Source organism: Poecilia mexicana, unplaced genomic scaffold (genome assembly GCF_051168715.1).
Source record: "Poecilia mexicana isolate PSO_F unplaced genomic scaffold, ASM5116871v1 scaffold_16, whole genome shotgun sequence".
NCBI lineage: Eukaryota > Metazoa > Chordata > Actinopteri > Cyprinodontiformes > Poeciliidae > Poecilia > Poecilia mexicana.
The window spans coordinates 27,869,448-27,890,427 of NW_028263385.1; the positions used below are offsets into that span (position 1 = coordinate 27,869,448).

General features: G+C 39.2%; 1 protein-coding gene and 1 long non-coding RNA gene across 4 annotated transcripts in view; both read right to left on the minus strand.

Moving 5' to 3' along the window:
• The window catches only part of LOC106914347 (furin-like protease kpc-1), a 229,017-nt gene that overhangs the window by 15,537 nt on the left and 192,500 nt on the right, over positions 1-20,980 (minus strand). Inside the window, exon 17 of the mRNA XM_088013796.1 lies at positions 18,654-18,777. Coding sequence (XP_087869922.1) covers positions 18,654-18,777 — 124 coding nt within the window. The remainder of the gene's footprint in view (positions 1-18,653; positions 18,778-20,980) is intronic.
• LOC148155110 (uncharacterized) lies at positions 43-13,762 on the minus strand. 3 transcript variants are annotated; one of them, XR_015765597.1, is made up of 6 exons: positions 9,047-13,757; positions 5,373-5,442; positions 4,910-4,981; positions 2,154-2,225; positions 931-992; positions 43-296 (listed from the first exon to the last, which is right to left on the minus strand). It is a non-coding gene; the product is annotated as an uncharacterized LOC148155110 (long non-coding RNA). The 3 variants fall into 3 exon arrangements; XR_015765596.1 differs by having other exon boundaries at positions 931-2,225; positions 9,047-13,762; XR_015765595.1 differs by having other exon boundaries at positions 43-2,225; positions 9,047-13,756.

Here is a 20,980-nt window from a genome sequence, read left to right on the forward strand (position 1 = left end):
ACCTGATGCAATGCTGTATTAAAAGGACAAAAGATAATGAGGTGCTTGGCTCCGCCCATGACACCAACAGTAATTATCAGGGCCAATTTTATTTATCAGGACCACAGCATACACATACAAAAAACATACAATTTATGTGCATTAAGAAGTCCAAACATGGAAATATGGACTATAACTGGTCCATATTTCTGTGCAGTGCATCTGTCATCCCATGAGATGTCTGAATCATCTAGGGAATCAGGAACATACTCCTCTTCTGATGATGTCACCTCACTTGAACTTTGTTCTGGACAGACCTGTTGATTAAAAACATATTTTGTATACATTGAAAGCATTTCAGCAAGAATATTTCGGTAACACTTTATTTGAAGGGGGGTGAATAAGACTGTCATGACACTGTCATAAACATGACAACACATGTCATGAACATGAATAAGCCTTCATGAATATTTATGACTGTTGTCATAAAGCGTCATTCGGTAAATTATGACACTTTTAATACAAAGTTGACATTATTCAAAATGTCTTTGTTATGACAACTTGACATTAACTAAGAAATCATTACTGTTTAAACTTACCTTTAATAACATGAAGATACCTAATTTTTAAAGTGTAATCAGTAATTCTTTGATAACAAATTTATATCAGTATATGAATACTGAATGATTGTTTCTAAAAAAAAAATAAAATAAACAATGTCTACCTAATGTATGAACCTGTCAAGTTGAGTATTACACAGGATCCATGTGTCTGTGTGCATCTAAATTTAACTTTCATTCTTTTCTACCTCTAATTTCAAAACTCAGTCTTCCACATTTCTACATCTTACATGATAAGTATTATACAAGACCTGTGTGTTTGAAGAGTACTTCATATTATTTTAGTGACTTTATATAAGAATCTAAGTTGGTTGTTGGAGAGCAAAATTACCTCAGGAGGGTTGGTTGAACAGGATCCGCATACATCCATGTCACCAACCTGACACAGTTCATCTTTGGAAATTTGAAATGTAAAGAACACTCAATAAATGTGAGTTTGTTGAAAATGTAGAAAACAGTCCTCCCTATTTCTGCACCTTACATTTTGAGTATTACACAGGACCTGTGTGTATGTGCGTTTCTAAGTGTAATTTTCTATCTTTTCTACTAGTAATGTCAAAACTCAGTTTTCCAAATTTCTGCAACTTACATGATGAGCATTACAAAAGACCTGTGTGTATGTGCCCTCCTAAATGTGACTTTCATTCTTCTTTACTTGTAATTTCAATACTCAGTCCTCCCTATTCCTGCACCTTACATTTTGAGTATTACACAGGACTTGTGTGTATGTGCGCTTCTAAAAGTAATTTTCATTCTTTTCTACCTGTAATTTCAAAACTCAGTTTTTGAAATTTCTGCAACATACCTGATGAGCATTACACAAGACCTTTTTGTATGCATGCTTCTCAATGTACCTTTCATTCTTCTGTACTAGTAATTTCAAAACTCAGTCCTCCTTATTCCTGCACCTTACATTTTGAGTATTACACAGGACTTGTGTGTATGTGCGCTTCTAAAAGTAATTTTCATTCTTTTCTACCTGTAATTTCAAAACTCAGTTTTTGAAATTTCTGCAACATACCTGATGAGCATTACACAAGACCTTTTTGTATGCATGCTTCTCAATGTACCTTTCATTCTTCTGTACTAGTAATTTCAAAACTCAGTCCTCCTTATTCCTGCACCTTACATTTTGAGTATTACACAGGACTTGTGTGTATGTGCGCTTCTAAAAGTAATTTTCATTCTTTTCTACCTGTAATTTCAAAACTCAGTTTTTGAAATTTCTGCAACATACCTGATGAGCATTACACAAGACCTTTTTGTATGCATGCTTCTCAATGTACCTTTCATTCTTCTGTACTAGTAATTTCAAAACTCAGTCCTCCTTATTCCTGCACCTTACATTTTGAGTATTACACAGGACCTGTGTGTATGTGCGCTTCTAAATGTAGCTTTCATTCTTTTATATGTGTAATTTCAAACCTCAGTTCCCCCCTTTTATGCAGCTTACATATCAAGTGTTACACAAGACTTGTGTGTTTGAACAGTACTTAATATCATATCAAAAACTCTATTTTAGAAAATAAGTTGGTCGTTGGAGACCAAAATTACCTCATGAGGGTTGGTTGAACAGGATCCGCATGAATTCACGTCACCAACCTGACACGGTTCATCTTTGGAAATCTGAAATGTAAAGAACACTTACTGAATATGAGTTTGTTCCCAATTTAGAAAACAGTCCTCCCTATTCCTGCCCATTACATTTTGAGTATTACACAGGACCTGTGTGTATGAGCGCTTCTTTATGCAACTTTCATTCTTCTGTACTTGTAATTTCAAAACGTAGTCCTCCTTATTCCTTCCCCTTACATTTTGAGTATTACACAGGACCTGTGTGTATGAGCGCTTCTAAATAAAACTTTCATTCTTTTGTACATGTAATTTCAAAACTCAGTCCTCCCTTTTTATGTGGCTTACATATCAAGTATTACACAAGACCTGTGTGTTTGAACCGTACTTAACAGTCATCCCCAACCACAGGACCGCGGAGTAGTACGAGTCTGTGGACCAATTGGTACTGGGTCGCACAAGAAAAATATTTACATGTTACGTATTGTCTGAGTCTAGAGGATCCATTATTTTGAAAACCCTTTAACTGGATTCTCTCGGTTACGTCTTGTGCGGCAACATTGAGCCCACAATGAGTAAGAAAGCGATGTCTTTGGAAAGTTTCTTTGGAAAAGCGGAGAAAGACCACAGACAGGAGAGTGGATTTATCCTGAACCTGTAGGTGACTCCCATGTTCCAAGCCCACTCTGCATAATATGCACTGGCTTACTAATGAGGCAATGAAGCTTCAAACTGCTTTGCCATTACACACCAAGCACCCTCTGCATTGGGTGTCATCGTTTCCCAGGTGGGATCATCTCATTGCAGAGAAACAAGCTCAGGACTCCCATTAATTTATAGTTGTGAGTTAAAATTTTCATGAAAATAAATGTTCGTTTTTGTGGCATATTCAAATCTTATTTTGAAGGGATGTGTGAACGTTGCCAGAGCGACCAGAGTCTGAGAGCATTATGGCAGTTATCGAGACGAGAGAAATAGAGCTTGTAAGTCTTAAGTCTGGTTCACACGGCATGATTTTAGGATTCAGACGATTTTCCAAACTTCTGTGACCACAGAGCTGATAAAAGTACAACAGGTTCGTGTGTCCAGCCACATAACAGGAGCAAATCTTGCCATGTGAGCAGGCTTTAGTACAAAATAATGTCACGTTAATTTAATGGATAGCTGAAAAGTTACCGGGTTTATCAACTGTGGTAGCAATTTTGCTCCAACTCCACTCCTCATCATTTCTATGGATATTCTTTGTACGAAATGCTGAATAAACATTCATGCCATTTCCACATATCTTCGATGTCCACCGGACTCATTTGTGCATGTCTGCTCAGCTCTTTGGGATTCCCCTCCATGAGCTACGTCACCGCGCTTTCTGATTGGCTACCTGTCAAGTTCAACAGGTTGAGTTCTAGCTCCCAATCAAGTAAAAACCCTACAAGTTGCTAGAATATGCCTGATTTTAGATCAGAGCAGTCCCAATGTTCCAACGACTGGATGCGATCATGCCACAGATGGCAGGATGAACAGTTACAATTATCGTGAGCAACGTTCTAAGATTGCTGTAAGGGGAAATTAAGGGTAAAAAAAGAACCCGAGCCTCAGAAAAATTGCCAAGTCTTGACCGGTCCGCGGTGATAAAAAGGTTGGGGACCACTGGTACTCAATATAATTTCAAAGACTTTATCTTAGAAAATAAGTTGGTCGTTGGAGACCAAAATTACCTCTGGAGGGTTGGTTGAAATCTGAAATGTAAAGAACACTCACTAAATGTGAGTTTGTTCCCAATGTAGAAAGCAGTCCTCCCTATTCCTGCAGCTTACATATTGAGTATTACACAGGACCTGTGTGTATGCGTGCTTCTCAATGTAACTTTCATTCTTCTGTACTTGTAATTTCAAAACTAAGTCCTCCCTATTCCTGCACATTACATTTTGAGTATTACACAGGACCTGTGTGTATGCATGCTTTTCAATGTAACTTTCATTCTGCTGTACTTGTAATTTCAAAACTCAGTCCTCCCTATTCCTGCACCTTACATTTTGAGTATTACACAGGACCTGTGTGTATGCATGCTTTTCAATGTAACTTTCATTCTGCTGTACTTGTAATTTCAAAACTCAGTCCTCCCTATTCCTGCACCTTACATTTTGAGTATTACACAGGACCTGTGTGTATGCGTGCTTCTCAATGTAACTTTCATTCTTCTGTACTTGTAATTTCAAAACTCAGTCCTCCTTATTCCTGCACCTTACATTTTGAGTATTACACAGAACCTGTGTGTATGCGTGCTTCTCAATGTAACTTTCATTCTTCTGTACTTGTAATTTCAAAACTCAGTCCTCCTTATTCCTGCACCTTACATTTTGAGTATTACACAGGACCTGTGTGTATGTGCGCTTCTCAATGTAACTTTCAGTCTTCTATACTTGTAATTTCAAAAGCCAGTCCTCCACTTTTATGCAGCCAACATATGTAGGATTATACAACACATGTGTGTTTGAACAGTACTTCATATCATTTCAATTACTTTATTTTAGAGAAAAAGTTGGTCGTTGGAGACCAAAATGTGCACTTCTAAATGTAATTTTCATTCTTCTATACTTGTAATTTGAAAACTCAGTCCTCCCTTTTTATGCAACCAACAAATCTAGTACTACACAACACCTATGTGTTTGTACTCTACGTAATGTCATTTCAATTACTTTAATTTAGAGAATAAGTTGGTCATTGGAGACCAAAATTACCTCAGGAGGGTTGGTTGAACAGAATCCACATGCATCCATGTCACCAGCCTGACACAGTTCATCTTTGGAAATCTGAAATGTAAAGAACACTCACTAAATGTTTGTTCCCAATATAGAAAACAGTCCTCCCTATTCCTGCACCTTACATTTTGAGTATTACACAGAACCTGTGTGTATGCGTGCTTCTCAATGTAACTTTCATTCTTCTGTACTTGTAATTTCAAAACTCAGTCCTCCTTATTCCTGCACCTTACATTTTGAGTATTACACAGGACCTGTGTGTATGTGCGCTTCTAAATGTAATTTTCATTCTTCTATACTTGTAATTTCAAAACGCAGTCCTCCCTTTTTATGCAGCTAACATATCTAATATTACACAACACATGTGTGTTTGAACAATACTTAATATCATTTCAATTACTTTATTTTAGAGAGTAAGTTGGTCATTGGAGACCAAAATTACCTCTGGAGGGTTGGTTGAACAGGATCCGCATGCGTCCACATCACCAACCTGACAGTTCATCTTTGGAAATCTGAAATGAAGGGATGTACACTGAATGAGTCCATACTTCTCAATAGAAAAATGAAGTCCACCTACTGTATGTGCTTGTCCACTTCTTGTTTTCAACTATAATGAAACCCTGTACTACAACTTGACATATCCTTCAAATATGTCTTCAGTGCTACTTGAATGATTTTTGATAGTATTTTCACACTTATAAGCACCTTTCTTCTCCATGGCCAGTCAAAATCACCATAATTATAAGTGATTTCTTCCCCTGGACCAATATATTTGAGTGCAAATAAACAGATGAGGTCTTCCATCCACTCTTTTAACTTTCATTTTGCTGTTTGGGTTCATCTGATCATTTACCAGCCTCCCCAATCATCCATCCTCTCTGGCAACATCAACACTAAAATATTAAGTATGAAAATAAGAATAATTATACCATGCAAGGGAAAGGATTTTGCATATTTGGTGTTTGCATGTCAGAAGGATATTCCTCTACCAACTAAAACTACTTTTACTGATGAAGCTGAAAATGTTTACATCACTGTATTTAGATGTAAAATAAAAACACAACAACCTTGAAACAGTCGCATACCAAAGCTTTTGTCCATTGAAGTTGAAATCAAACATAAGAACCTCGAGTGTATCATGGTAAACTTTCAGTCGGTTTTCTTGTTCCTTTCTACTTATGACTTCTCTGTACTCAATAAGGAAATCTGCTTTTTGAACACACCCCAACCTGTAGGTACACATAACAAGTAGGATAAACTTTAAACAATGCAGATATATCAAATAGTAGCAATTGAAATTAACATTTTTCTAAATCAGTTAATTGATCTAATTGGATGTCTTTCTGTGGTTACTTAAACATTTTTTGTCAACTGAATGCAACTCATTATTTTGTACTTGTAATTTCAAAACTCAGTCCTCCATATATTTGTTGAGGACAGTTACAAGTACCTGGGAATACCACAAGCAAATGGCAACCTCGATGAGGTCACAAGGAAAGGAGCCACAGTCAAATACCTCCAATGAATAAGGCAAGTCCTGAGAAGCCAGCTCAATGGCAAGAACAAGATCCATGCAATAAACACCTATGCCTTACCAGTAATCAGATACCCTGCTGGAATAATTAGCTGGCCAATGGAAGAGATAAAGGCCACGGATATTAAGACTTGGAAGCTACTAACCATGCATGGAGGGTTCCACCCCAAATCCAGCACCCTGAGACTGTACACAAGCCGTAAGGAAGGAGGCAGAGGACTAGCAAGTGTGAGAGCCACTGTCCAGGATGAAACATCCAAGATCCATAAATACATCAAGGACAAAGCCTCAACAGACGATGTGCTCAGCGAATGTCTCAGGCAATGGGGAACAGAGGACGAGGTGCTAGAGGTACCATCATGGGAGGACAAGCCGCTACATGGGATGTACCACCGACAAATAACTGAAGTGGCTGATATCAGGAAATCCTACCAATGGCTGGAAAAAGCTGGACTCAAGGACAGCACAGAGGCCCTCATCCTGGCTGCCCAGGAACAGGCCCTAAACACCAGAGCAATAGAGGCTCAGATCTACCACACCAGACAAGACCCAAGGTGTAGGTTGTGCAAGGAGGCCCCTGAGACAGTCCAGGACATAACAGCAGGGTGCAAGATGCTGGCAGGGAAAGCATACATGTAACGACATAACCAAGTGGCGAGCATAGTGTACAGAAACATCTGTGCAGAATATGGACTGGAAGGCCCAAGATCGAAGTGGGGAACACCCCCAAAGGTGGTGGAGAATGACCGAGCTAAGATCTTGCGGGACTTCCAGAACCAGATAGACAAGATGGTAATGGAGAACCAACCGGACATTGTGGTGGTGGATAAAGAACAGAGGAAAGTTGTTGTGGTGGATGTAGCAATACCAAGTGACTACAACATCAGGAAAAAGGAGCATGAGAAACTGGAGAAATACCAGGGCCTCAGAGAGGAACTGGAAAAGACCTGGAAGGTGAAGACCACAGTGGTGCCTGTGGTCATCGGGGCCCTCGGGGCAGTCACCCCCAAACTGGAGCAGTGGCTAAAACAGATCCCAGGAACAACATCAGACAGCTCAGTCCAGAAATGTCCAGTTCTAGGCACAGCCAAGATACTGCGCAGAACCCTCAAGCTCCCAGGTCTCTGGTAGAGGACCCAAGCTCAGAGGATGAAAGAGACCACCCACGGACGATGAGAAGGATATATATATATATATATATATCCATGTTTTCATGGATATATGGATATATATATGGATATATGTGCCTTACCAGTAATCAGATACCCTGCCGGAATAATTAGCTGGCCAATGGAAGAGATGAAGGCCACAGATGTTAAGACTTGGAAGCTACTAACCATGCATGGAGGGTTCCACCCCAAATCCAGCACCCTGAGACTGTACACAAGCCGTAAGGAAGGAGGCAGAGGACTAGTGAGTGTGAGAACCACTGTCCAGGATGAAACATCCAAGATCCATAAATACATCAGGGAAAAAGCCTCAACGGACGATGTGCTCAGCGAATGTCTCAGGCAATGGGGAACAGAGGACGAGGTGCTGGAGGAACCATCATGGGAGGACAGGCCCCTACATGGGATGTACCACCGACAAATAACTGAAGTGGCTGATATCAGGAAATCCTACCAATGGCTGGAAAAAGCTGGACTCAAGGACAGCACAGAGGCCCTCATCCTGGCTGCCCAGGAACAGGCCCTAAACACCAGGGCAATAGAGGCTCAGATCTACCACACCAGACAAGACCCAAGGTGTAGGTTGTGCAAGGAGGCCTCTGAGACAGTCCAGCACATAACAGCAGGGTGCAAGATGCTGGCAGGGAAAGCATACATGGAACGACATAACCAAGTGGCGGGCATAGTGTACAGAAACATCTGTTCAGACTGGAAGCCCCGAGATCGAAGTGTGGAACACCCCCAAAGGTGGTGGAGAATGACCGAGCTAAGATCCTGTGGGACTTCCAGATCCAGACAGACAAGATGGTAATGGCGAACCAACCGGACATTGTAGCAGTGGATAAAGAACAGAGGAAAGCCGTTGTGGTGGATGTAGCAATACCAAGTGACTACAACATCAGGAAAAAGGAGCATGAGAAACTGGAGAAATACCAGGGCCTCAGAGAGGAACTGGAAAAGACCTGGAAGGTGAAGACCACAGTGGTGCCAGTGGTCATCGGGGCCCTCGGGGCAGTCACCCCCAAACTGGAGCAGTGGCTAAAACAGATCCCAGGAACAACATCAGACATCTCAGTCCAGAAATGTGCAGTTCTAGGCACAGCCAAGATACTGCGCAGAACCCTCAAGCTCCCAGGCCTCTGGTAGAGGACCCAAGCTCAGAGGATGAAAGAGAGGGTGAGAAGGGAATTTTTTTTTTTAAATTTTATATACATACGCTTCTATTGTATTTTGAGCAGTTGCTTGTCTCCTTCGGAATAAGAAAGATGTTCTGATTATAATGATCATCGATCATGATCTATGCTAATAATGTGCAGTATAAAAATAGTTTAAAAGTGAAAAAGTAAAACAAAAGAAAAAAAATGATCATTTAATAAACTCTGGAATCCTGTGCATAATATAGTCACAACTCACCTTTAAATGAATTGAGGTATTTTACATCAAATCCTTCATCTTCACCTAAGGAGCAATAACTGGAATCATGTTTGCTCTCTGAGACCTTGTTGTTGACATCTCCTGCAAAGATCAGAGAATACAACATGATACTGTACACCAGGGGTGTCAAACTCCAGGCCTCGAGGGCCAGGGTACTGCAACTTTTAGATGTTTGTCTGGTTTAAAACACCTTAAGTATATGACTGAATTAGCTTCTCAGTGCAATCAAGTTGATGACCACCCCATTTTATCCAGCCATGTGGCATCAGAAACACATCTAAAAGTTGCTGGACACCAGCCCTTAAGACCTTGAGTTTGACACCCCTGCTGTACACAATATGATTTGATGTTATTGTATGTGAAAATGTACTGAAGTACACAGTACTACATAATTGACTTTCTATTGACAGATTCTCAAAATCTTCAAATATTAAAACATTATCTTAATACTAATGATTATTACCTAGGATCATTTGTGCCTGTGAAATAATATCACTCACTGATATACAGAAAATGACCAAATACAGTTTTATCTAATTCTGGAGTGAGCCACCTTCCCTTTAAACTCTGGTACACTGACTAACATGGTTGGTAATTACTAGCTAAAATGCTGCAAATCAAATGCTTTGGTGTATCCAAGCATCAAGTAACCTACAACATTCAGCAAAATTTCAAAACTATATGTACTTAAATGTCTTAAGAGATTCTGTATGAGTCTTACCTCTTTCTCCACGCAAAACAAATGAAACAAGTTCAATTAATACTAATGGCTTGCACCTGGACTTGACGGATTGTACCACGTTGACAGAGGAGGAGGGGTACAACAAAAGGATTATTCCATTTTGTTTCTGAAGCACACAAGGTCTGATTTTTTTCAGGAACAAGAAAATTTTGAGTAATATTTTGTAACTTTCATTCAATATTTCAAAGTTAAATAGTTTATCATACATTTTTCTTTAATTAAGAGGCAACAGTTAGATGGTATCTCCCACCAGCAATGTTGTCACTTCCTTTAATCATTTCTGTTCAATCAATTAATCATGTTTATTTGTATAGCACATTTCAGCAGCAGGGCAGTTCAAAACACTTTATATCATAAAAACAAAAACTGTTGTCTAATGGCAGACACAACACCTGCAGAAAAAGATTGGCTGATGTACCTGCCAATAGACAATTTAGACTACCTAGACAATCTGCATGTATGCAGAGTAGAGACATTGAGATAACGACAAAATATCAATCTTTAAATTTTTGTCTTAACAGTAACATAAATAATCATGATATTTTTGGCACTTTAAATATTTTTTAAATAAACGATTTTTATTTTTATATTTCTAATTCTGTATTACTCCATGACTGGTTATCCCTTCTTTCAAATTCAAAAATACTTCATTGATCCTTGGTCTTCACAGTATATTAGCAGTTCCCAAAGGTGTGCTTCTCTGTATCAAGAGGTCTGATCTATCTCCAGGTATTTGTTTGAGCCAGTCTTCCAGTTTAGGGGTCATTACCCCAAGGGTTTCAGTGACCACAAGCACTACTGTTGCTTTCACCTTCCACATTTTTTGTAATCTCCTAAGACCCAAACTCTCACATGGAGTGCATTATTAATTCATCTATGGGCTGATTGGGACCTAATGATTCCAAAAACAAAGAATTATTGTTTTACATGATATGTGGACAACATTTTTCTCAGAAAAATACTTATTCATTTTAAATCACCATGTTTAGCACCATGGTAAATATATGCAGTTGCTAACTTTTGTAAACTTACACAACAAAAGAAACACTGAACATCTTGAGTCTAACCTGTAATGTGTTATAATCTTCCACCACCACCAAGTCATAAAATAATGGCCTAACATGTGGACACCAGACCCCATCTAGAGCAAAATTTAGTATTGTGGACTAGACAGCCCAAAATAAGTCAACCACTCAAGTTCTAGGAGGATGATGGGGTTTTTTAGCCTTTGGTATTTCTCTAGTTTTTTTCTGTACCTTCTGTTCATTCAGGATAGCTACATCATAACAACTGCTTTGCTCTGCTGCTCAATGATCACCATGTTCAGTTGGTTTGCTTTTCCCATTTTGTCTTCCTGTATATGGAAGGCCCACAGGATCTTAGCTTGTTCGTTTTCTACCACTTTGTGTGGCATTTCCCATTTTAACGAGGTGTGTTCAAGGTTATATTCCCTTCAGATGTTTCTTCACACTATACTGGGTACTTGGTTGTGGCGGTTGTGGTTCTGTCATTGGACTTGCCTTACTATTTGTACAGTGGCTTTCTAAAGTATCCATAGCCCTTGAACTTGAATTTCCAGTTTTGTCACAACTGGAAATATATTTTCACAGAATTTTATGGGAAAGACAAACACAAAGTGGTATATACTTGTGAAGTAGAAACAAAACTAAACATGATTCATAACAGTTTTTACAAATAAAAGCTAAAAAGTGCGGTGTGCAAAAGTGTTCAGCCCCCTTTCCCTGAATGCAGCCAATTGCCTTCAGAAGTTGCCTGATGACTGCAAATGGTAAAAAAATTCAACTCCTCTATGACTGCCTCAAAAGTTGGCTAAGAGAATATTGGGGAACAAACAGCATCATGAAGTCCACGGAACACACCAGACAGGTCAGGGATAAAGTTGTGGAGAAGCTTAAAGCAGGCTTAGGCCATCTCACAGAGTACTGTTCCACGAATCATCTGGAAATGGAAAGAGCAAATCACACAGCTGTGAACCTACCAAGAAAAGGCCATCCACCTAAACTTACAGGCTGAACAAGAAGAGCACTGATCAGAGATACAGCCAAGAGGTTCATGGTGGCTCTGGATGAAATGCAGAGATATTTCTGAAATGCAGTATAGTATAACTATTAGTCATGCTCTGCAAAAATGTGGTTTTATGGAAGAGTGGCAATAGAAAAGCCATTGTATAAAGAAAACTATAAGAAGTCCCATTTGCAGTTTGCCAGAAGCCATATTGGGATACAGCAAAAACGATAAGACAAGACCAAAATTTAACTTTCTGGGAAAAATGCAGAGCACTATTTGTAGTGGAGAACAAACACTGCACATAACTCTGAACACACCTTCCCCACTGACAAAAATGGTGGTGGCAGCATCATGCTCTGAGGGTGCTTCTTTTCTTCAGGGACAGGGAAGATTGTTAGAGTTGATTGTAAGATGGATTGAGCCAAATACAGGGAAATCTTGGAAGAAAACCTGAACACTCCTGAACCTGGAGTCTGCAAAAGACTTGAGGCTGGGGCAGAGGTTCACCTTCCAGCAGGACAATTACCCTAAACATAAAGCCAGATCTACAATGGAATGGTATAAATAAAAACATATTTCTGTGTTAGAATGGCAAAGTCAAAGTCTAGACATAAACTCAGTGGAGAATCTTTGGCAAGATCTGAAAACTGCTGTCAAGTCAATTTTATTTGTATAGCACATTTCAGCTGCAAGGCAGTTCAAAGTGCTTTACATCAAAGGACTAAAAAGTGATAAAATTAACATACATTTACCGTAAAAAAAGAAAAACATAGAAATTAAATTCAAAGTAAAATCAAAATTAAAATCATATACATTAATTATATTGATACATGTACCAATGATTAAGATTTAGAAACAACTGTAAATTGTTGTTTTTTTGGGGGTGTAGGTGGGGGGGTGTTGCCTTGATTTAAAGGAATTCAGCTGTTTTGCAGTTTTCTGTAAGTTTATTCAAGATTTATGGTGCACTGAAGCTAAGTTCTGCTTCAAAATGCTTGGTTCTGGTTCTGAGGATGCAGAGCAGACCAGAATCAACAAACTGTTAGCAGTAGTTTGGTGAAAAAAATGGCTCTCTTATGGTTTATATTTATTTTAATCCACACACTTATTCCACACACGTATTATTCATAATATTTTAAATAAAAAATATTTGATCAAAAATATATATTAATTTCTGTATATTTTTAGGTGCCACATACACCTTTTGTCCAATGTAAGGTTGGACAAAAGGTTGGGTTTAGGCATCCAACTAACCTTTATAAAATATTCAGTCTTATAGCACAGAGTAATCATATTTCCAACTCATCCCCAGTGTAAGAGTTGGCAATTTACACACAATTCATGTGTGTAAACAGCGACGTGAATTAGAAAGACACTGTAGTAATTAGCGGGACCTTCCGGCAGACAACCAATCAGAACAAGAGCTTGTGTGAATATTCATAAGGTCCTGCTATTACACAGAGTTGCCACCGGGGGCACTGTGGCGATACACAAATTATACACAAAATCTGGTTTATGTGTATTAAACGGACATCTCGTTTTTTTTGCATTTTTGGGGTTATTGGACCAATAGAAACCTTTCTACGCTTTTAGATTTTTGTCAAAATTAGCAGGACACCGCCCCTGTCCCGTTAATTCAAAATGTCCTGCTAGTGTTGCGTGTATTCTGACGAAATGTCCTGCTAAACCACATATACCAACGCACACACACACACACACACACACACACACACACACACACAAGGACAAGGCTGGTCCAGAAAGACAGGCTGCGGTTTCATCCTGTCAGAGTAGAGCTCCCGACGCTCTGCCTGCTGGGAACAGACGTGGTGCGTTCAAGTGTAAGGTTGAGTAAAATGATTTTACTGAATCCAAATTGTTATGATTTGTTAAAAACTGAAGCGTTATCATGAACCACTATGATCACCGTTACGTCCAAGTTTCAGTGTTGGATCAGGGTAACATTGTTCCACTGGAACATTCTCCCTGTTCATTCTGGTGTTCTCTGCATGGCATGAATATTTGCCATACCATCTAGTTTTATCAAACATCAGCATAGATTTGGGTGCAGAAACGATCGTTGGAGGATTTCGACATTGGAATTAAGAAACTGTGAATTTACTGGCACATCCCAGTAGGTTTTGAGAAATTTGTGGTTGGAAACGATGATAATTTAGGGAGTTTTCATCCCTGACAGTTCGGTGGAATCGGTTCGATTGGGAACCAAAGTTGCAACATTTGCTACATTTTCAGTTGGGATGGTTTGCTGTGTCAAATGAACCAAACCCTTTGAGAAACCTGTTCACCTCCTCGCCTGTGGTGGCGCTGCACCAAGACCCACTGAAGAAAACGGCATGAAAACCTCAGAAGAAGACACCGAACACAACTTCCTTCTTCAAGAAATGTAAACAAAAATGGAGTGGCGTCAAATTTTAGCCGTCATAGGATTTCACTTAAATGTTGGTAAAAAAAAAAAAAAAAAAAGCAAAGAAAAACACGGGCCATTTCTCCTACTAGCAGTAAACTCACACGTTTGTTTTGGTTCTTTTTACCCAGAATGCCCTGCACTATAGTCCACTTCCTGCCTTTGGAGTGGTCTCAGGTCTGCTTGTCGTTCAATTAGTCATTCAAACCGCACCAGAGTTCACTTCAACCGATCCCAGATCTCAGGTTTTAGGCGGACTGGAGTTCAATTCTTTGGTCCACATCAGAGTTTGATGACTCATTCACACTTCCCCAAACAAACTGAACCTTCTTGGCTATAAAAAAAAACAACAGAGTTTGAATAAAGCAAACTAAACAGGGCTGCTATGAATGTGCCCTTAAACACCACAGATATTCATTGGCAGTTTTGTGGATCCCAGAATGTGTCACATGGTTAAGGAAAGACTGTAAAAAGAAAACACATTACCGACATGTTTAAAGTCAAGATAGTCACTCATATGAATAAAATCTAAGTAAAAACATGTGAATGCCTTCTGACTAAAAATAAGAATCTAACAATCACTCATTAGATATACAGGGTGAGGTCCAGTCTTTGTCAGTCCTCTGACCAGTTTCAGTTCATCACAACAGAGGATGATGCTAAATATGACAGAACTAATAAACTAACTAATAAACAGATGAACAAAAATATTTAAGAGAAAATATGAAAAATAGTAGAGTTGCAATAACTCAGTTGCGTAAATGGAAAAACCCCTAAACATTCAGTCTTCTCTTGTAGGACTCCACCAACATACCTTTGAAATATTTACGCATTTAAAATCTATCAGAATGTAAGATTTAGTTTTGACCTCTAGCTGGAACCTTAATTTAACCTGACAACTACAGTTTCTTTTTGTTTTTGTTTTTTTAGTTTCCCCAGGTACATCAGAGAAAACCTTTACATTTGACAGGTGGACGTTTTCTTTTGAGATCCATAACAATTTTATGTTAGTTTCAGAAATAAACGCATGTTCATCCTCAATTCTTCTCTTTTCTCTGCTAAAGCAGGTTAGCTGAGCTTAGCACACAGAAGGAGAAACCGTTTATGGTACTGACGACACCTAGCCTTAGCTTCACATATAAAGCTAAGGCTAGCTTTACATACGAAGCTAGCCTTAGCTAGCTTCACATATGTTGGTTGGTTTTAGAATGACAAAGTTGTGACTGTATTTGATGTTTAGTGAGAGGATTTAAATGGGAATAAGAAAGGAGGAATAGCACCAGTAGCCTATAGGAACCTGTGAATGAGCTGTTTCTGTGTGTGTGCGTGTGCATGCGTGCATGTGTGTGTGTGTGTGTGTGTGCATAGACAGCAGATTGAGTAACAGTTTGAACTCTGGGTGAGATCCAGAGACATGGAGAGGGATACATGGATGGATGGATGAAGAGAGGAGAGGAGGAGAGGGGGGAACCATTGATTTCTCAACAGAGAGATCAACATTTTGACAAAAAGAGAAGACAGAGCAAGATTCCTCCCCAAACACACACACACACACACTTGCACACCCCCACACTTGCACACACACACACACACACACACACACACACACACACACACACACACACACACACACACACACACACACACTTGCACACAGATGCACACACTCAGAGGGAGAGACGGCTCCCACTGTGAAATTCCATCAGTTTCCTGTCATATTTCCATCTTTTGTCACAGTCTCTTTCCTCTAGTCTGATGTTCAACTAAATTTAGCTAAAAATAAGAGAAAGGCGTAAATAAAATTAATACAAACATTTAATCAATCAATATTTGTGGAAGACTGACTTTTTTTTTTCTGACCCCAAGCAGCTCAAGTTGACAGAGGAAAGTGTGATTCAGGGTCTCCCCAAAACCCCCCAGCAGGAGCGCGGGGGCAGCTGAGGTAGCTTTGTCGCTAACGAGGTGCATGTGAGACCGGGGAGGGGGCAGCCAGGTGTCACACTGTAATTACACATCAGAGCCCCTGTGGTCACTCTGCTGACCACAGAGCTCCAGCCGCTGCAGGCATCAGGTGGTGACGTTTCTCTGAGGTTTTCATGAAAATTCTATTTCAAATCTTCACATTTGGAACAAGAGGAGTCCCTTCATTTTGTGCTCCATCTGTATCGTTTGGATACTAAAGATTACCAGTAATATATTACATAACAAATTTAAAAGGGTTTTTTGTTAAATAAATGCCATTATTACTTCATCATAATGATACATTAATCATTTTCCAGAATTATTAACCCCTTCAACGGCTGTTTTAGCAAGAAAAAGTTGCTTTGGTTGAAGAAAAATTGCTTGAGTTTAGAAAAAATAAAGTCTGCAATAGAGATGTGCCGATCAGGTTTTTTCCTGCCGATACTGATGCCGATCACCCATGAGGGCCGATCACCGATACCGATCACCCATGAGGGCTGATCACCGATACCGATCACCGATACCGATCACATAATTATTATTTATTTATTTTTTATCATAAACCCTACCGGTTACATTCTGTGGAAAAAGGAACCATGAATTCACCTTAACTTAGACAGAAACTTGTTTTTAATAACTTTTTCCAAGAAGAAAACTAAACAAAACAGGCATTGTGCAAATTGTACTGCTATTGATAATACTGTCTTTAACAGACTGATAACATATGAAGGCTCTGAAGAGGCTAAATAATACAAAGAGCCAAAATAAAACCTCTCAACATTGCAAGAAGTTCAAGTATAAAACTTAACATTCAAAGGCAAAAACAGGATCCATTACAATAAACAATCCATATTTACTGAATGAAAACTTCCTGATAGCATGGCGGCTAGCTGATTACTGCTAGTTCTGAGTGGCTGTTTCTGACTGAGTGGAGTAATTATGCAGAACAGGGAGGAGATCGATTATTTTTTTAGAGATTATCTGTCTCATGTTAGGACAACTAAAGTTTTAATACGTATGTAAAATTTATTTTTTAAGTTAGATGCTGCAGCTTTAAGCAGAGGTTCGGCGTGAGAGTCACTACCAGGTGGAGCAGAAGCGAAGCTCCGTCTGTGAAATATTACTACCTGTAGCAGCGGTTCATCAGCGAGATCGGAACCAGCGTCTTACATCGCAGCTCGAAGACTTAAATTATTTTCCAGGTTATTTGTTTAGCTTTCTGACCGTCATGCTAATCCGGGTGAGTGTTTGTAGCTGTGCGCTGCTTTACCTGCTATCTGATCCTCCATATGTCTTTTTACTGCAGTGAGCCTCGATGTAGCCAAACTCCGTCAAGTATTACATTGTTTTTATGCCATATTAGTTTCGTCGTGTTGATGTACTTTGACCTGCTTCACCCCACATGCTTTAATTTTCCGCCGCAACACGCAAACTTCCCCATTCACTCAGTGCGTTATAGTTCCGCATCGCTTAGGATTTGTTGCTGCGCGTTTGCACAGAGTGAAGGAAAGAGGAGACCAGCTGCACAGGCAGGCTGCGAAATGAGAAGCAGGTGATCGGCATCGTAAACAAGAGCCAATGATCGCCGATCAACGATCATGCACTTTTTCACGGAAATCGGCCCAATTATGATCGATGACCGATCGATCGGCACACCTCTAGTCTGCAATGTAACTTTTTTGTTGCTCAGCAACCAGGAGCAACACTGTTTCGGATGAATTTTGATCAATTAAATTTTTGGGCAATCATTTTTATTGATTACAAGTTATTGAAATCTGTTAAAGTCTCCTAAAAAAATAATAAAAAAAGTTTTTTGCTAACTTTTTTTGGGTTATTTGTGTTAATTACTATGGGAGCCACACTGCTTTAGTCACCACTCCATTCCTAAGTTTTCGATTTACAGGACATAAAATAATAATAATAAAAAAGCAAGATAAGACATTTTGAAGGAGTTTCAATGCTAGCGAATAGAAAAAAGTAGAAATTATTGGTTTGTAAAATAGCACTTTGTTGTGTTGTCTTTTTTATCATATTGTCAATTTACCAAAAATAAAGTGAATCTGAAATCAAATTTCAAAAGCAATATATGCAAAACATACATTTTGAGTGGGAGTCTATAATGCAAAAACAAATTCCAAATGCTCACGTACCTTTAAAAGAAAAATTTGATTTATAAAAAACTATCCCAAAATACACAATCAGGCGACATATTTGTCTTTTGCATCAACACAGCTTGAGTCATGCAAAAACAAACAAAAAAAAAAAATCCAAACATAAGAAATTTCTGAAATCAAGTCATGAAATGAATCATTTGTCAGGTTTTCCAATCTCGCTCGGTGTCTGTCGCACTTCTCCGTCATCCTCGCCCGCACGCTCACCTCAGTTTGCGCGAGTTCAAAGTACTAAAAGAGGCCGACACTTTCACATACCAGGCATGGCCTTGTGTGGGCGGTGGGTGCCGAACAGGATGAGTGTAGCGCTGAGCAGAGCTCCGCCAGCCTCCTCCTCACTCTGCCTCCTGCAGCTCCACACGCTGCCTTTATGGTGAGCCACCTAGAAACAAACACAGCAGCAAAGATGTCATTTTTCCATCAAAAGAGGTTGATGAGAAAATTTTACATCAGCAAAAAAAAATAAATAAATAAAATAAAAAGAGGAGGAACCACTTTGACAGGAGAAATGTTTCACTGTAAAACAGCGTACCGGCATTAGGTTGAATCAACAGTTTTTAGTCAGTCAGCTACCAGTTCTCGCTAACAGTTTCAGATCACTTTGTGTTAATCTACACTCAAATACGAGTTTTGAAATTAAAATTAAAATTTAAAGTCAGCCAAATTGTCAATAAGCTGCAACTGCATTCAAGACTACTGAACTTGAGTTAAAAATGCAGATCAGATACAACATCAAAACACAATGAGTAAAGAACCAGTCATCAACTACATTTGGTTTTACAGGAATTATGAAATAATAGACAGTGTAGAGTAAATGTTTTAACAAATCGCAGCAGTAAAGCTGTAATTCTCTGGTGAAAAATGAATCTCTATCATTACATCGTTCCTGAAATAAATTGATTTTTCAGCAGGGTTACAGAAAAGAAAGATCAACATCTCTAGCCCTGCTGGAATTAGTTGGGAAAAAAAACTCAAACGCTATAGAATAAATAAAGACATGCAGCAGGACTATTTATAGACTTATAAAAAGCATTTGATGCCACTGATCAGAACTGGGCGATGAGTTACTTAGAAACAGACGACAGTTTGTACAAACCAGCTCACATGGACATAAATAGTGGTGTTCCACAAGGGTGTGTATTTGGTCCCAAATTGTTCATAATGTACATAAATGAGATCATGTAAAGTCTCAAATACACTTAAGTTTATATTATTATTTTCAGATGATATCAATGTTTTTTTGTTTACCACCTTTAGACAAAGATTCTCATGGTTTGGAAAATGAAAAATAATGATTCCAATACAAGTAATCATATATACCAGTAATATCTGCATTGAGCAGGTATGTGGTATTTGTGTGTATTCTGTGTTGAACTGCGCTTGGTGTTTTGTGTGTGTGTGTTTGTGTGTGTGAGAGGGCTCAGAGCAGATCTGGGGCCAGGCCTGGTTGCTCCCCAGCTGAGAGTTGCATTGATTTGTTGTTGGTAAACAAACAGCTGGATGCGACAGGTGGATCAATAAGGCTTGTATACCTCCCAGCCTCCCAGCATGCCTTTCTACGAGGCTGACATGGCTTTGTGAGAAGTCTTAACCCCACTGTCGCTGGGAAATACGATCAAGCCAGTATTTTGAGTCGCAGCGCTTACTTTTTAATTGGGGAGATAGTTAATTTTGTACGTAACAACGTCTCTGACTCTGACGAAATGGCGTTTCAGTGTATCGTCTTTGTGGTAAAACACCTGCAGAAATCATTTCCTACTGTATTTATCCACACTACAATAATGCAAGAGCCACTAGCAAAGGCAAACCAAGCCAGGGCTGGAGAAACAAACTACACACGAGAGAGACAAAAGAAAATATAGGGATTAGCAAAAGCTGAAATAAAGAAGGGAGAGAGGAAGGCTTTCAAAGCCGGGGAGAAACTACAGAGGAAGAAAAGAGGTGGTGGGGGCGGTGGGGTGAAGGATTAGAGATGGGCGAGAGATGGCAGGATATCGAAATGGGTGAGAGGAAAGTGAGACCATGTGATAGAAAGGAGTTTAGAAAGAGATCCTGAGACTAAGTTAGGCAAACACCAGCTAAAAAAAAAAAAAAAAGATGAGAGAAGACAGTCAGAGAGAGAGAGTGGGAGTCTGATAGACACAGACATGAAAAGAACAAAAACAGAGAGGGGAAGAGACAGTTTTAGTGAGAAAGGAGAAGACAAAGAGAGAACTGGTGGCAGAAACAGACGCAGACCTGGAGAAAAGAGAGAGGAAAAGCTCTTCATGGTGGTTCTGATTCAAAAACAGGCTGGATCCTTTCCAGGTCAACATGCTCCATGAGGTGTTTTTTTTTTTTCCAGAAAGCCACTGAGGGAAGATGCTCTGCATCACCTTCACTATTCAGTTATTTAATGCCACGTTGTTCTGATACCAGAGGACAGTTCTACCTGTTCTAGATTTGCAATCGTTTTTACAAACGTTGAAGGCCTTTAATGAAGTAATTAATCAGCAGTTTGGAGCACAATTCACTGTCATGGTATTGTGAAGAATTTTCTTATAAGTCAGCTTTATGCAGGCTGTTGCATTTTTGTGATATTCATT